The sequence below is a fragment of the Ambystoma mexicanum genome, chromosome 3p (assembly GCF_040938575.1).
Source record: "Ambystoma mexicanum isolate Mex_15411 chromosome 3p, UKY_AmexF1_1, whole genome shotgun sequence".
Classification (NCBI taxonomy): Eukaryota; Metazoa; Chordata; class Amphibia; order Caudata; family Ambystomatidae; genus Ambystoma; species Ambystoma mexicanum.
The window spans coordinates 308,496,014-308,513,481 of record NC_090925.1 but is presented as its reverse complement, the minus strand read 5'-3'; the positions used below and the strand labels follow the sequence as shown (position 1 = coordinate 308,513,481).

General features: G+C 45.7%; 1 protein-coding gene across 3 annotated transcripts in view; it reads right to left on the bottom strand.

Annotated features, from left to right (window-relative positions):
- RGS19 (regulator of G protein signaling 19) overlaps positions 1 to 12,995 on the bottom strand; it is a 395,346-nt gene extending 382,351 nt beyond the window's left edge. The window contains exon 1 of one of the 3 annotated variants that reach the window (XM_069650838.1): positions 12,720 to 12,995. In XM_069650838.1, the coding sequence (XP_069506939.1) occupies positions 12,720 to 12,980 (261 nt within the window). In that variant the 5' untranslated portion in view covers positions 12,981 to 12,995. The remainder of the gene's footprint in view (positions 1 to 12,719) is intronic. The other 2 variants (XM_069650836.1, XM_069650837.1) reach the window with 2 other exon arrangements.
- Between the last annotated feature and the right edge of the window lie 4,473 nt (positions 12,996 to 17,468).

Below are 17,468 nucleotides of genomic sequence, written 5' to 3'. Positions count from 1 at the left end.
AAAGCGAAGCTCTAATCTTTGAACCCCAACACAACATTTCCAAAAAGTGTGATGTGCAGATCAGGCTTCTTTGCTGTGCAATGCCCTCCTGCTCAATCTCAAAGTTATTATTGATCATTTGAAAAAGAGGTAGCATAGCAAATTGCTATTTTTTTTAAAGACCAACAATCTAATGAACGATGCTGCGTCGGCCGATTTAATCCATTGGAAATTATCAAAAAGCACCAGGCCCATGAAAAACGTCACAGAATTCATAAACTGACGGTTAATTCAATCGATATGTGTTGTTTTGTTACATGCTAAAAATAATCTACTTGTAGCAATCAATCAGGAATTTATAGACTGACAGTTTGTGGTGTGCATTTAAAGGCCCCAAACAGAAGTCCCTTTCACATGAATAGCAAGATTTTAAACACTGAAACAAAAACACGTTGTGGCATTTGTTTTTGTTTTTCAAGTAAAGTTAAAGAGCCATGTTGAAAGGGGCCTACCTGTCATTGCCAATGGACAAGCAGCATTTTAATTTACAAAAGAAGGAGGAATCAAACATCCCTGTCACATGGAAAAGAGGATGCTTAAACATTGAAAACAATGACGTCCTGCTCATGTGTGTGCAAATAAAAACAGTTTTAAAAAGCAAAAGTGAAAAAATATCACTGCTCACAGATAAATGTCAGGAAAACAAAACATAATGTGTGGGTTGACAAAGAGCAATGTATATTATGTTTCACCCACAAAACCCTAGTGACATTTGAAGAGCCACTTTGTCTTCATGGAAAATGCCAGCCCAAGGCAGACCCTTTTTCTGGCTATGGGCAAAACTTCACAAGGGCATCTCCCACTTCCAGCCTGGATATTACATCTCCCCTTTAATGACCAACCACAATAACAATGTCTGGCTAAAGGCATCGAAATTCAGTGTTCTCCAGACCTGCTGGCTCTGAAAGCAAAAGTTACCCTTGGCTGGAGTATGACTAATATGTGTGAAAATGAGGGCACTCACTTCAAAGAGCAAGCTTCCAACACAAAGGAGATTGAAAATAAAACTGTGGGCAGAGGAAGCCCAGTGAAAACAAATGGCCGGAAGCAGGGGCAGGACCATTTATCCCACATGAAGAGCACAATTTATTTAAAAGGACTATTATCATTTAGCCCTTTTTCTCAGTCATTATAAGGCAGATGGATTTCATCTATGTACCATTTTTTTGTAATTTCCAGGCGATTTTGGGGATAAAAATGCATCTTCCAGTGACTCTGGGAACTGTAATGACCAGTTAAACTAGATTTATGGATGTATACATTTTGTCCGCGACACAAATGTTTGCTGCTGACTTGACCGTGGTCAATTCAGCGGTGAAACCAATTTTGCTGTGGCCAAAACCTCTTAATTAAATGACACCACCCCCACCCACCCCCTACTTAACTTTTTGTTATCCATGCAAGTTGTGACCCTGCAGCGTCGGATCCGTCCCTCCTACGTGGGTCGGATCTGACACCACAGGATCCGATTTTCTTTTTTTAAATTTTTTTCTTGGTCCCCCCGCCTCCTGACCTCTGGAAGCAGGGGAAACCCCTGTTACTCCCAAAGGCAATCACTACCAAACAGGAGGGTGGGGGGACACCCCTTCAATCCCCTGCTCCCCATGTTTGGTAGTGATTGCCCAAATTGATCTTTTCTAAGTGACCAAATGGTACTGGACGAATTCAGCCAGTTGTACCATACGGTCAGTTAGAAGCAACCAATTTGGGTAATACCAGATTTCTGGCTGATCTGAACATGTTTAAATGGGAGAGTTGGTGAGCCGGTGGAAAATTAAATTAGGGATATGCTTAATAACTTTCATATTCATAACTGTTGTGTTTTTTATGGAAACAGTAGAAAGATGCCACATGATACAGATTTGGTGGTTGGCTTATCTAATTCCTCATGATTAGCTGAAACAGAAAATATGTTTAGTTTGGCAGCTGTTAGTAAAATTATGAAGTTGTGATACAGAACTAGTTTTTGCCAAAAAGTTGAAAAGAGATCAAAGGATGATGACACATGGGAATTGCCATATGTTGATCCAGAACCCTAAACCAATCCTGACTTGGAGGCTGGGTTTGGGTGGCGAGAGAATGGTAACTGTCCAATCCTAGTGGCAGGGATTATTGCAGGGTACATCTCTGAGATTGTAAAATTGGTGCTGTCATTGCTGCTATATCAGAGGGACTGTACTAGGACGGTGACAAAAAGAAAAAGGAGAAAGACAGGAGGACAGAGAGAAGAGACAGACCATCAGGAAGGCTCCTGAAACTTACCATATGACAGCTGTAAGGAGAATGCTGAGAGTGCATCTGGATGGTGCTGTCTATCTCTAGAAAGGCCTCAAAGCTGACTGGGTCCTATGGTGGAGAGCAAGAGCCCATCTTCGATAGTGGAGTGACCAGACCCCTGCCCTATCTTTCCAGAGTGTCCTGAGATGCAGCTAGCTTTCCTGAACCTTAAACAGAGGCTTGCTATGTAAGTAGAACTGAGCCCTGGGAAACCGAAAGGTGGGGGAGTCAGCTTGCCTTGAATCCTTTCCCTTTATAGTGGGTGGAGGGGGCAAAACTGTGTAGCACCTTAGCCTATTTAACCAAAAATATTAATTTAATTAATTCCCTATTTGGCAGAACACTACTTGGTGAATTTTGTAAAAATTTGAAATTAACAAAGCTCACTTATCAGTGTGCGCTGAAAACTCTAGCCTATATATTAATTGGGTAATCCTTGTTGTCCAGCTGACCCTGACTTCTTTAAAGAAGAGGGTGTCTTTGTTCTTAAATCGGTCCGACCTTTTTATCCAACTTCCCCAACACAGGCCTTTCAGTAAGGTGGGTTTGAAATCCAAAATTCCCCATAGCATTCCAATTTTTCTTTCTGACTTTGTAACCTAGACCAAAGCAAGGGCGGGGGGTGTCTGAAAAATGAAGCAATAAATCACCCTGTGTTTATTTTAAACCAAAAGTGCGGGGGAAATTATAATTGCCATATGTATTTTTACCAATATTGAAATCCTATTGCCTCCCTTTTAAGCCTGCAGGAAAATCAGAATCACACAACATTACATAAGTGCCTTTGTTATTGATCAGTGTAATTATTTCATGAAGTGAAATGTACAGACAGTAAGAATTGTGATTGTGTTTTTTTTAACTCCCGTTTGTGACTTATTTATGCTGAGAGAAGTTGATTGTGTTTTGCTATGGATAATGTGTTTTTTGAAATGTTCATGCTAATTTCTATTACTTTTAACTTAAATAAGTACCAATATATTTCCTGTAGCCCGCCTCACTCTTGGCTCATTGTTAGCGCAGGGGAGAGGGATCCAAGGGGCATGATATGTGTCTGAGATAGGGCTAAAAATAAAAGAATCTGTTAAACAGTTTGTTGCATAACCACGTGAGTGGGGAGGGAAGGAACTCCCTGTGTTTAGGGTGGTTTTGCAATAAACCGTTACAGGTTAATCTGATCAGTGTATAAATATATTTTGTCCTGTTGAATGTAAGAAACAATTGAATTGCAGAAACTTGTTGACATCTATTGGGGAATATGATAAACAATTAGCTAGACCTTCCCACGAAATTAATTGCGAGACATCCACGACTTATGCAGATTCTGGGTATCATAATAAATTAAGACAAGTCTCCCATAGAACATATGAGGCTGAGGAAGTAGTGTTTTATACCCCCCTTTCTAAACCATAGATTCAAAGCTTCTGACATATGATGGCGTTCTTTTCGGATTGTTGGGCTCTTATGTAATTTTTTTCACAACTTTACAAATAACAACAATTTTCCTTAATTTCACTTTGTTGGTGGTACAGGGTAAGCAATCCCCTTTTAGAGTGACGTTTCACATACCCACAATCCTAGGGATAAGGATTTCCGAATGAAAACCCAATGCTGAGCACACCCAAGATCTGTGTGTAGGAAACAGCTTTGCAGTGCTATTAAGCCACTCTTGGGAACAGTGTAATAAATGTTCATAAGATAAAATTGATAAAGAACAGATATATGTATTCAAAAACAGACATGTTATGCCAGTTATGGTCTCAAATGCTTGGGATAGTAATCATATTCAAAGTAAATCCTCCCATGCCAAAGTGTTGGTAACATATGTCAAATGCGGTCTCAAATGACCAAATAAGTATTGTAATATTTTTCCAGGTAGTGCATCATATGCCGGGCATAGTCTCCTTATACAATCCACAGCCTTGCATGCCCAGGTGTTTTGATCATATGCCAACTACGTCCTAAAATACCCAAAGAGGGCCTTTTTACAGCAGGAAAAGACTCAAATGTCAGGTATAGTTCTGTATGCAAGGTATGCTCGTACTCCCAAGATCGTACACATTTTCTTAAGAGCTGACTCAAATTCCCATGTGTTCCTTTATCGTGGCAGCCAATGTCTGGTATAATGACAAATGCGACAAAAAGCCTCACATGCCCAAGTGCTGCGTCAATTATCAAGTGCAGGTGCAAATGAGCCTGAATTGATATGCCTTGTGCTCATGCTGTATTGCACAGGTGCTCAGCGACATAGACAGTGAGACTAAAATCCAAACAGTACTTAGGGGTTCTTTACACTAGCATATGTATGTATGATTTCTGCATACCCTTGTTTCCCAGGAAATACCGCCTTTCAGTCCGGCAGAACATGACACCTAGAGGCAAGAGAAAATTAAGGGTGCTATTGTGGAGTCAAAGGGGGTTGGTAAGAGTTGGGGCAGAAAATTGGATGCTCGAGCTTGGTCAGTAGCTGCATCAAAGCAGCAAATGGGCCCACAGAGGGGAAATTCGAATCCATCAATGTGGTAACTGGTGGGTTGCGTCCCTGAGAGATAGCCCTGTGGGTCAGTGTCCTGAGGGGTGACCAGGTTCTTTGGTGACTGCCTTTGCTGAGTGTCTGCTTCGATTGTTTTGTCAGACGGTTTGCCGTAAGTGTTAGTTGGAGCTGTTGTTAGGTTTGAAGAGGCAGGTCCTTAGCACTTAATAGAATCCATGGAGATCCTTTTACACATAGATCCCTTTATGAGCTGAATTCCAAAGTACAAGCTTTTTGGACTGTATAAGTGTAGTAACGTTTACATATGATTACATGGCTCTACAAAACATCACCCGTGTGAACAATGTTCTTTTTCTCTCTAGGAACTGGGCTGCTAAAATATTATAGGACCGGTATAATGATGTAAACAAATTTCAGTCCCAGAATATGTGGGAAGAGTGCTGGATAATGGGAGAAAAAAGCATATTTCTTTGCAGAATGTTTTGTAGGTGGCACGAGATCACATTCCAGGGTTCTTATATTTCTCCTCCTCCACGCCCCCGTATGGGCCCATTTGTAGCACCATGGGTGATTGAATGAGCAGAATATGTAATGCACGGCTGTCGGTCTTCTATTTATTTATTTATTTATTTATTTATTGTTTGCTTGTCAGGCCCTTCTACAGCAAGTACATACTGTTTCAAAGCGCCCACAGAGCAAGGGACGGAACAGGGGAGTGATACATATTGAATACACAACAGAGGAGGGGAAAGGAAAGGACAAACCTGCTATGCATTGTGAGTAATTCAGAACGTGCCAGTGCAGCAAGGAAGAGGGCAGAGGGGGTAGGTGCTGGAGTGTCCATTGCTTGTGAGTGAGCAGCAGATGAAGTGCATGGAGAGGTAAGTGCTACACGGCCAGGAGCCGTGTTGGATGTAAGTGTGAGCCTCCAGGCGGAGGGCGTGCCAAGGCAAGTGCTGAGAGAAGACAGAAGCTGGAGGGAATTGGGTGTTGGGAGGGCCGGCTTCTGAGGATGCATAATGGCCCAGGATACCAATCACAGCAACTGTGAGATTAGCAGAGGAGAGGAGATGGGAAGGCGGAGGTAAAGAGGAAGGTCTTGAGGAGCTTCTGGAATTTAAGAAGTCCTGCTGAAGGCGTAGAGGGAGGAGGAGGTTGTTCCAAAGTAGGGAGCCAGCTGAGGAAATTGATCGACCTCCTGCCCTCTGTTTAGCAAAGTACCTTACACACAGAGAGTTGTTGCCAGAGGAACGCAGAGGTCTGGAGGGAGAGTATTTAGAGAGATAAAGTTGAAGAAAGTAAGGAACCAGGGCCCAGAGAACCTTGTGGATAATGCAGAGGGATTTGAATTTAATACGTGCAGCAACCGGGAGCCAGTGGAGATTTTTTAGGGCAGGAGAGATGCGGTCCCAGGGCTTAAGGCCAAGGATAAGTCTTGAAGGCCCTATTCTGGATTAGCTGGAGTGGTCGAAGAGTGGAAGAAGTTAGATTCAGGAGGAGGCTGTTGTAATAGTCAAGCCTGGAGAGAACGAGGGCTAGGGTAACATTGAGCCTCTAGGGAAAGTGAGAAAAGGGAGAATTTCTTTGAGAAAGAATAGCTGAAAGTGAGACTTCTTGGCAATGTCCTGAGTGTGAGGGAGGAAGGAGAGATTGGAGTCAAAGGTGACTCCAAGTTTTCTCGCTTCAGAAGAAGGAGCAGGGGGAGTGCCCATGGCGGAAGGCCAGAGTGAAGGGGAGATAGAGGGGGCATGGTCCCGATCCGGGATGATCACCTGCGTACAATGATTTCTGATCTCATCAACACTGTATCAGGCATACAGCTGCCTAATTTGTTCATGTTCCACACTGTCCCGGACTCATTTTTAATGACAGGAGGATGCCATCAGCAGGATATAAGGTGCTCTATCTTCTTTGTGCACGTGGGATGTCATCTCAACCGAGCAAAGTTGAAACGGGGAACCCTAACATAGAAATGTTGGTTTGGCCAGAACTTTACATTGCAATGCATTAGAGTGCATGCACAAATGGGAGTGCTACAGTACTGCACTTTGCCGGAATTTATATTTTCAGTTTGTCTAATGAAAGGTATCCAAAGTTGGATTTTGAGAGTTACAGGAGGAAAGAACTGCCCATTGTATGACAAAAATGAGGCCATGTCAGGGGCACTGGAGAACTATAGCTCAGTAACAGGGGGAGTGTACAGCTGCCTGCTTTCTGCAAATTAGAATCAGCATGTTATTGGGTGCATTGCTAGTGTGACGCGTTACATCAGCAGCATTGGGATAACCAGATTTTCCAAACCAAAAACTGTGAGGGGAAATCGACAATGGTGAAGGACTAACATTCTGCATGTTCAATATAATTGAAAAAGAAGAAAGACAACAGTTGTACCCCAGAAAATATATATAATGGCCCAAAATGGGCAGGAACACAAATAATATGTTGTGCATTTGTGATTGTAGGTAGAGCCTCAATAAGCATGGCCTTATGATCAGAACAATATGGAGTCTTGAATAAAGGGAGCAACTGCATTAGGGTTGACTAGGTACCATGAAAAAACGTTTATATATCACTCACAACATACCTTCCATCCTATGCTATTGGAACCTCAAAGCAACTAAACCCTTTGGAGTGTCCATGAGAAACAACGTATTCATGAGATACCCTAATATAAATAGGACAGAAGGTATTTATTTTCTTACACCACACCAGTGGGTTTATAGATGAGTGCATGTTATAAACTGAAAAGTCTAAATTAGGCTTGGATGGAATTCTCATAGTAGATGATATACAGAGTAAAAACATATTCTATTCATTTTCTGAATAGGTTCAGCAACAGAAGAATCCATTCATGGGCGCTTTCATTACCTCACCTTCCTGATGAAGGCCGCAACACTAAGAACACATCACCAGTCGCTCACAGAGGCCGAAACACTGCTCGGTTAGCATAGTTGTGTGTGTTTTTTTCAGTGTTTATGTAATATGTTTTTTACTTCTGTTTTGACCTATAATTAGCTGTGTCAATATTGTGAGAAAATAATGTACAATGAGGCAAAAATTAATAAAACATGGCTGCTCAAAAAGTTGCAATTAGGCAGCTTTTATTTTGGTATAGATGATTAACTGTCTATCCGAAATTGATCCTGCTTACATAGTCTTGTTTGCATGTACAGGCACCTGGGAGATCAGGGTTAGTACCAGGTACCTCTTTGTTGAGACACATGTACACAAGTAGACATTTAGCTAGAATCGGATTATATCTGAGTTTTCTCTAAGCAACGTTTGGGAGTGTTGTTGGCTTCTCTAGCAGCCATTTTGGGGTTCCTGTTCCTGTGCCCATTTTAGAAGTATTGTTAGTAGAGTAAAATGTGAACTCTCTGGGATATTAGGGGCCTCTTTTGCAAAGTCCCAGGGTCCATTAAGGATGTCACGAGAAGCCGTAGTCCTGTACATTTGCCTGCGTTCAGCATATTGTGTTTGCACTTTTCACCTAACTGATTTCGTTAGTGATGTCATTTGCAGCCTGGGCCCAACTCTTACGGATGAAAGGTTATGTTACCCATTACGGTGGCCGTTTCTGATGATAAAATAGATGGCACCCGCACGCAAAGGACTGCTGGTGATGTCACTAATGACTAAAAGAGTGCAAATAAGATACTGGGCAAGAGAACATACAGAAGACTGCCATAACTACCGAAGTGTATCAATAAAAGGTGACGTACAACATTTTGCGCGAATACCGAGTTATAGTAGTGAGTCAATGTAACATTCACATTTCTTGCTATGACACTGTGAGCAGGATCGAGCAGAGGAGTCACTTAGTATTAAATAGTGCCTATTTTCCTACAGACACATAGGGACCTTCCGCAGAGACGTGCTTTGTTGAGGGTAGATCTGGGGAGTAGATGTATTCAGGTTATCTTGCCACTGGATTACTCTCTTATATTCAACAGTAGGAGCACATTGTATTACATTGTCACTGCTTCATACATTGAAAATTCGCATACATAGTGCAGAAATACGATCCTCCCCCCGCTATACCCTCCAGTCTACTGTTGCAAATACTGTGCATCGGTCCATAAATAGATTTGACCCTCGTTGGACACGCCCCCTGCCCCTGGGGTCCCTCCCAATTGGACAGGAAGCGGTCCTCGCGCGCCTCCCGCCACGCGCACAAACAGCCTTGTCTCGAGCCCACCACACCCCCCCCCCCCCCGCCCACTCGATTCTACGTCACCGGCTACCCCTGTCCAACCTGGATGCAGCGCACACCGCTAGCACGAGCGGCCTGGACACGCTCGCGCCCGCCCATAAGGCGACGGATGAAACGGGCGAGCGCTCCAGCTGTTGGCAGCGCGAGGGGAGAGGCGGGGCAGCGCACACGTGGGGAAGAAGGGGCGAATTAACGTCGCGCGCCTTCAGACTGTTAGCATCCCTGGGAACACGGCGCGAGCGATCAGCCCCCCACATAAAAAGCGGCATAGCCGCTTGTCTGCCTCCCCACGCACCTCACAGGTGTAGATTCAGACCAAGTCTATTGAGTGAAAGGAAAGCCTCGAGTCCTGACTCGCCTGACAGACACGCCCCGGGCCCTCCCACCGCCACTTATGTATGAACTGACTGACCTAGCACTTCAGCCCGGTAGGGAGCGCGGTCAAGCTCTACTCATCCCCCCGCTCTCACATTCGCAGGACGAGAGTTGTACAACGCTAGAGGGGCTGACTGCGCCAGCGCGCACCCCACCTCTACACACCTATAGGGCCTTACAAGTCTGTGGGATGAGGCGCCTAATCAGAGATGCGAAAGACATAGCTCTGGCCTGTGCTAACCTAACAGCTGACCGGACTGGCAGGCCAGGCACCGGAGTAACACGACTCCATCACAAAACTGGCAATTCCCAAACAACCGTGGAATTCGTCGAACCTACACATGGTCTGCCAATTGTCCCAACAAACTGACCAGGCCTAGCCCCACACGGGCAGATCTTCCCTCAAAAGGCCTGACAGCCTCATTAGTTCACACGCCAACCACTGACATCTTCACATTGTGATCCACCAACAGTCTAACGTTCAGACAAGCTACTCACAGAATTATCCCCCAACGGGCATAGCCAAACGATGCCCGCCTACGGAGGCCTTAAAAACCCATCTCTGCAGACAGACCCCACCTCAGACAAACAAGCTTGCCTGGCCAGCCCTTCAAAGAACGAACCCTAACAGGTCCAGGAACTGACTTCCCGCCACATCAAGACCTAAACATGCTTGGCAGCCCAAACTTTCGCAGCCGGTACAGCCTTAGCTCAAACAGAACAGGCCTATTATCCTATCCCATCATAGCCAAGAAACACTCTTCTCGGTTATGTTTGACAGGCCTCCCCGTCTTACACGTTTCACTGGTGACCGCCACCCCACCATGATGCTCGACAGCCCCTTCGCCTCACAGACACCCTCTTCAACAGCTGCCTGCTGCATAGACCGACCCTGCAACAGACCACCCTTTCAGGTAGGCAACCACCTGACCTCACAGAATAATACTCCCCAGCAAGAATGATAGCACACGTCAACACTGACCGACACCTTCCATAAGGCCTGACAGTCCACCCCATCGAAGTCTAATTCTCCCCTACAAGGTGTCTGATGGCTCAATACCTCATATCTATGTCCCAAAGGACGCACATCCTACTACCTGAAGGGAAACCCAGCAGAGAAGAGCTAGCAGATGTCTATTTCCTGGAATGGCTCGTCAACATACCTGGCTGGCTGGGCGTCCTTTTACAACTATCCCTCTGTCTCCCTTTACAGCTACGAAACCCCTCCTGCAAACATGCATGGAAGCCCCAACCCACAAACCCCTCCTCAACAGCACTAACACTATCCTATCTCACAAACAGGCACGCGGCACCCACCCCAACAGCCCCCAGCTACAGGTCTGAAAGCCCCCACTCACAGGCACCAAGCTACAGGTCTGAAAGCCCCCACTGACAGACACCCAGCTACAGGTCACAAATGAACCCCATTTACAGGCAAGCCATTGAACATGTTTAGTAGGGAAACTGTAACAGATATGGCCAACACTCCCCTCCGTACTGGCCTGACAACCCCCACTTGACAAGCTGTCATCCCCTCCCACATGCGCGCATGACAGCCCACCAAAATAGACCTCGCGGCCACAACCTGTCGTACCCCAGCTCACCAACTCCGGAATGATACACCCAAAAAATATCCTGGACAGGAAAGATAGATTCCCTTCTCGCACGCCTCCTCCTTGTACCCCCCACCCCCACCATAATATTCACAGACGTTGCTCTTTCTTCGTGCCTCTTTATTCTGCCCGTTATTTGTGCACATGTTCAAGGAAGTAACTTATTCAAGCCCCCCATCTTTCCACGTATCATCAAAGAAATGAACAGCGAGCCAGTTAGTTGTGCAGGGGGGTCAGGGAAATGAAGTGGGTGTCTAATGGAAGATGTCAGAAATGATGCTAGGGTCTAGGGGTGCTCAGTTCTGATAGGGGTGGGGCTGATGCTAAGAGAGGAGGTGCTGGTGTACCAGGGCAGATGCGGCCGGGCTGAAGGGCTCGTATGCAGATGCGCTGTAGTGCAGCGGCTGAAGGCTGGCGTGGTAGTGCTGGCAAGTTCAGACCTGAGGTGCCCGCGAGGGAGGATTCGTGCGGGGGAGCGCCAGGCGTGCTAGTGATTGTACTGTGAAGGTGGGCTAGGGGGTGACAACTCCTGCGGGCGCAGGGGAGTCCGCGGGGGCTGATATCGTGTCTTTTTGGGGCAGACGTTGAAGTCTCTGACACGTCAGGCAGAGAGGCAGTTCTGCGGCAGACGTGCTCGGGAGGAAAGGGGGTAGTGTAATGGGACATGCATAGAGCACACCTGGTGAGGGTCGTGTGGTGTGGGCTAGTGTGACAGGTGAGCGCTTCCAGGAACCTTCACAGGAATGGGTCAGAATTCCGATGGCCTGTGTGCAAATGGGGGCGAGGATCTGGCGAAACGACATGCGGGTGTCATTTGGTGCAAGTCTTGATGGGTCTGTTTGTGTGTGTGTGTTGGTGGGGGGTCGCGGTGTGCGGGGCTTCATGGTGAGGTTCCTTTTTCTTTGGGGAGCGCAAGGGGATTTGTTTTTGTTCAGATACAGATATGCTGTAGGCGGATTTGGGGTTGGGGGGAGGTTCTGCGCCGATATGCCGCGGGACTAGGGTGTTATGTGTGTATAGCGGGAAGTGATCGGCGCATGGGAATACTGGGGCGTGCATGTGTGTGCATGTATGCATGTGAGTGGTCAAGAGGTTTGGTATGCTAGTTTGTCTGTGTGGGGGTGGTGTGCTATGTGCGCGCGCATGCATTTATGGGGCTGTCGCATGTCTTTGGGGGACCAAGCCTGATGTCTGCATGTGTGTGTGTTTAACAGATGCAGGTCTAAGTGTCTGCAGGAGTGTGTGTGTGTGTGCAATTGAGTGGGGGTTGGGTGTGTGTGAAAGAGGGTTCGCATGTGGGTGTAGGTATAAGTGTCTGATGTTGCTGTGAGGGTCTATGAAGGCGGGGGACAGACGCGCCTGTGGACGTCTCTCTCTGTGTGTGTGCATGCGTGTTGTCAGGCGATCTGTGTGAAGCGGATGTGTGTGTGTAACGAGGAAGGGTCCGATGTTCCTGTAGGTAATACCATGTATGTGTCGGGGGAGGTGGAATACGTGTGCATGTGTGTGTTTGTGTGTGATTGAGACGTATGTACATCTTCGGATGTGATGAGGAACGAGGCTGTGTGCCCATGTTTGTGTATTCATGTGTGTGGGGAGGAGGTTGCATATGAGGGTGAAGGGGAGGGGGCTGATGCGCCGCTCCGAGGATGCCCAGCTCCTGCGCCAAAGCCAGCCGGAGCTTCGAGGGGAAGGGGGTTGAAATACTCACGATTCTGGCATGAAAATGATCCCGGGGAGAGGAACCGGGCCGCCTCCTGCAGCACATCCGCCTGCCCTGTGGGTTCTTGTCTACCCGGCGCCCCGATGGTCCTCCCGGGCGGGGAGCGGAGGACAGCAGCGCCGGGGAGCGGAGGGCAGCACCGGGAGGAGGAGGCAGCATCGGCAGCGCGCAGGCGCGCACCCGCCGCCCCCACTCACTTCCTAAAGCAGCCACTGCAGCTCCTCTTCTCCCGCACACGTCAAACTCCATCCATTGGAGGCATGCACACACGAGCAGAGAGCGTGCACACAGTCTTGAGGCAGTGCCCTCACCAGTACCAGCGCAGGCAGAAGCCCGGAATTCACCGGAGCGCGCTCCTGGTAAAGGGTCTTGCCGTTGCGCCATTCCAGGAAGAGCGCACCCGTCCCTGCCCAGCTATGCAACGCGCGACCCCTTTTGCAGCTCCAGGGACGTCGTGCTAATGTTTAGTTGTAAACAGTAGATGAGACATCTTCACCTGAAAACCCCATCACAGTAGCGGTTAGCTACTACGCCTGTGAATTGTTCAAGGAAAATGGGGACATGAGGTCAAAGGCGAACCCTTGTTAACCTCTCTAGATTATATCCTTTATTTCTGGGTTACACAACAACAGTTGAGCGTTTGCTTTCTTGTAGACTCCAAATGTTTTTCATAGCAAGTATAACAGGCAGCACACCTGTGTTTAACAACGACTATGAGCTCCCCACCACATCACACAGCTTCTTTTGCAAGAAATGCTTTTTTTTAATGCACACAGACAATTGCATTCTGATACCCCAAGACTTCAGTGTATGATGTGATTTGTAAAGCTACAGTCATTGTGTGCTTGAAGTTATTTTTAGCACCAATGTCAATGCTGTTTTCGCCTTATGTTATTGTATGTGCACATTTTGTCCTGAGGATTTGGAAAGCCGTGTCTCAGATTTCTGGGTATAAACTTTGCCACATTGTAATCCATTATGCCCTGTGGTACTCAAGGTTTGTGTCTTTTCGGCGTGAGAGGCACACAAAGTTTCTCTTTTAGGGTCTTGCGCGCCATTATATTGCGGGAAATTTGGAAAGGTTCAAAACAGTGCACTGGCGGTTTGTGAAGTGGGAGCTCATTGAGAACGTAAAGCTTATGGAGGGTTACAACCTGGGAGCTTACTATGAATGGCAATCTTAACGTGACTGCCAAGCCGTACCATGACTTGACATGTCATGACATATAAAATCAGCGCGAGGGTGAGTATGCTTCAAAGGTGTACTCCTTGTGTTTGGTTGTAAGTATGGGGTATGGCTGACTGTGACAAAATGACTACTGCTGTACAGGAGTACTGGGATGATTAGTAGCTAAGCCGCCTTCTCAGCCGCCACGCTACTACTAAACCAGCAGTGATTCCAATCATAAAGGTGAAACAGACACAGCACAAAAAGTGTACATCCTTCACCTTATGAGGCAGTGCAGGCCGAGGGCATGCTATACTATTCAGGAGGGGTGTGAGCAAATGACAGTAGCAACACAAACAATTTAAGTACAACAATTCCAAAATAAAATAATGCCCAATCAAGGGTCTAAAAAATATAGATTTCTATACAAACAATATGCAAACAACTAACTAAAAACACCAGCGAAAACCCACCCCTGTCAAGAAAACACATAAAATGCAGACTGTTAGGGGATGTCACTCTGGGTAAATGAGCAGTGGTGTCCATGCACTTAAGCGGCACAATTTAAATGTTTAAGTATGTCATAGAAAGAAAAGGGAGTGTGGGGTACATTTGAGGCCATTTTCAGAACCCCCATTCACACCAAAAACCGCATTGAAATAATGCCACAGAAGCGGCTGCGCTGCTCTTCCCTCGGCGCATGCGTGGCGAGCTCTGAACACTGCCACCTAAAGAATGGCCCTGCATTGTTTTGTTTTCAAAGTAAATCATCAGAAAATGACCTATGCTCAGAACGGCATCACATTTGCTGTTCTGTCCTGTTGAAATATTAAAGCTGCGCATGACATCCTAGACTCCTTTGCAACTTTTCCATTCTTCCTGCTAAACCCCACAAAATTGTGCCCTTTCTGGAAACACACCCCTGCATGGCTTTATTTCTTCAAATTGCCAAGAAGTGAGGCAATGTATCTCAGGAACGGCATTGCTACTGAAAAATCACTGGAGGAGCAAAGAATTCTGTGATTTCATTCAACATGGTTTTTGTTTTCTTTTGCAGTGAACCATCACGCTCGAATTGCATGGAATGAAAGAAATGACATGGTGTTTTGTTTTTCCATGTCAAGATCAAAGAAATTCTTGGCAGTATCTCTCTGTGTCCAGAAACCGACAATATATGTAAAAGCCCTCCAGAAGATTAATTAACAAGAAACTGTGGGCTGTAGAAACTGCATTTGTGAACTTGACATGAAAAGAAATAAACACATGTGTAAATCGGCTCTTATGCAAATCAGGAAAATGCAGCTTGAATGGTTGAATGTCAAATGATACCCTGTGCTCGCACAGAAATGTGATTGAATATGTGGGTGGGGGTTTTGCTATAAAATGTACATTATATTTATTTCCAAAAAGACTTGGTTTCTGTTGAAACAAAAATCTTGAACCAGCAGAACTGGTTTTGTGCCCAGGGATTGACTTCAAGGATGCCGGCCTCCCATGGGAAAAAAATTGCATCCACAAGTGAACCAGCCCACCAGGGCACATGAAAGGCCCAAGAGTGTGTAAATGTGTGACCTTGTCAGACTGGCCGGCATCCCTACAGAAAGGAACAAAGGATCCAAGTGGAACTAGTATTTCACTGAGAAGTGCAAGTTCTTCCAGCACCCATTCCCAGGACAAACTGCAGGGCTTCAAATGGCATCATAAAAGTCCTTTGTGCAGACTGACCCAGGAGGAGAAAATTTGGCTGTCGGGGTTTGCAGGACCGCACACACATGTGACTAATCCAGCCCATTGACTTTAAAGAATTTTTGTACATTAAGACCTTTCTCCCAGCACCCTGGATAAGCAATAAGTCGATATTATGGCAGTATTTCATGGTATTTTTGGACAAGCACAAAGAAACCCAGTGCATGTTTCTAGCACTTGGAGAACAGGAATGGCAGGAAAAATGCATGTAAGGGTGAATTATAAATGGCACGGACATGGAACTTGGTGAAAAGATGCGAACTATTAGTGGGCATATGTGTAGCCATTTGCAGAATGGTGACTAGTATAAATGTGAAGTTTGACTTCATAACTCATTTCTGATAAAAAGTAGCTTTGTGGGACAATGAAAGGTCATAAATGCACACACATAAATGTCATTTCCCCTGAACCAATCAGCTGAGGGAAAGGAGGGGACACTGGACTGCCCTATCCCAGTAGAGGGGTAAGTCCAGAGTACTTCCCCCCAGGTTGTAAATCCGATGATGTAATTCTGGCTATTTAAGTGGGGGACAGGGAACACAAGAAAAATCCACAATCCACTGACAAGCCACAGGAGGCAGATTTAGATTCAAAACCAGATCCAGAGACAGCTGATCCCAACCAGGCAGAACCATCCATCCAGGCAGAACCACCCGTTCAGATCCAGGCATACATAAGAATCCAGGGAGAAAGGAGGAAAGGCAGCTGATCCCATTTAGGAGATCCCAGCTGTCCACAGTGACCACCTTGCTTAGCTGTCCCGCATCACATCCAGGAGAGCCCAGCTGTCCCAGCGACCAGATCTCTTGGCCCATTGTCTCAATGACCATATCTCTTGGCCCCGCGTCCAGAGACCTCGCTGGCTGTCCAGATTCACAAACTCAAGCTTACATTGTAAGTATCACATCCCCCAGTCCTCAAACAGCATATCCCACTCTTTGACACTTGCATCCTTTTCAAATCCCATTGAAATCCCAGTCAAATCCCTAATTGCCGGTATCATCTGTTCACCTTCTCCATAGAAGAATCTGTGTTAGTCTATGTCCGTTAGCGCATTCCCTTTCTATTTCTTTGAGTTATCTGTGTATGTCCCTATTATCATTTGAAGTAAATCATTGAATTTCCCCATTGCAAATTCACATTCATTATTGTTGCCCTTTGAAAGTAACAACTTTGTCGAATGTTTTTAGTAATTATATCCACTAAAATATAGTCTCAACAGAAATAGTCTAGTGCAACAAAAAACGAATTTGCTCGTGTATTGTGCTTTTCTATACATTCCGATTTTGCATTCATTCCATAGAAAAACCCACACCGTAATCCTTTTAAGAGTTATCCCTTTCCATCAAAATCCCATCTGTTATATGCCTGTGGTTCCCATCCTAAAAAGCAATTTTCGATTTTGACAGTTCAGCCCTTCTCTGTGTCTGCCTGTCAGCAAAAGTTCTGTGTAGAAAATAATTGCCATTCTGCTGCATGTGTTTTCTTTTGCATTGTTTTCTTCCCAAAATCGATTTTCTCACCTGTGTTGACATTGCCTTTCTGCCCTGCTCAGTAGTCTGTAAGCTTCCTTGTCTCTTAAAGTGCAGCCACACACATTTCTGCCCTAGCTATCCCACTGCGAGTGTAAACTGAAGTACAAATAATAAGTAAAATCTGAGTATGCCATTTTGCTCCTAAATAAGGTTTTAATTTTCATTTCTGGTCTCCCATCTTGGGGTGGTGGGCTGGATTCTAATTCCAATGTTTCCCTTTTCTTACTGACTCCTTGCCAATACTTTCCATCCACAAAGAATTTAGTTAGCCGATGTTTGGAGGAAGTG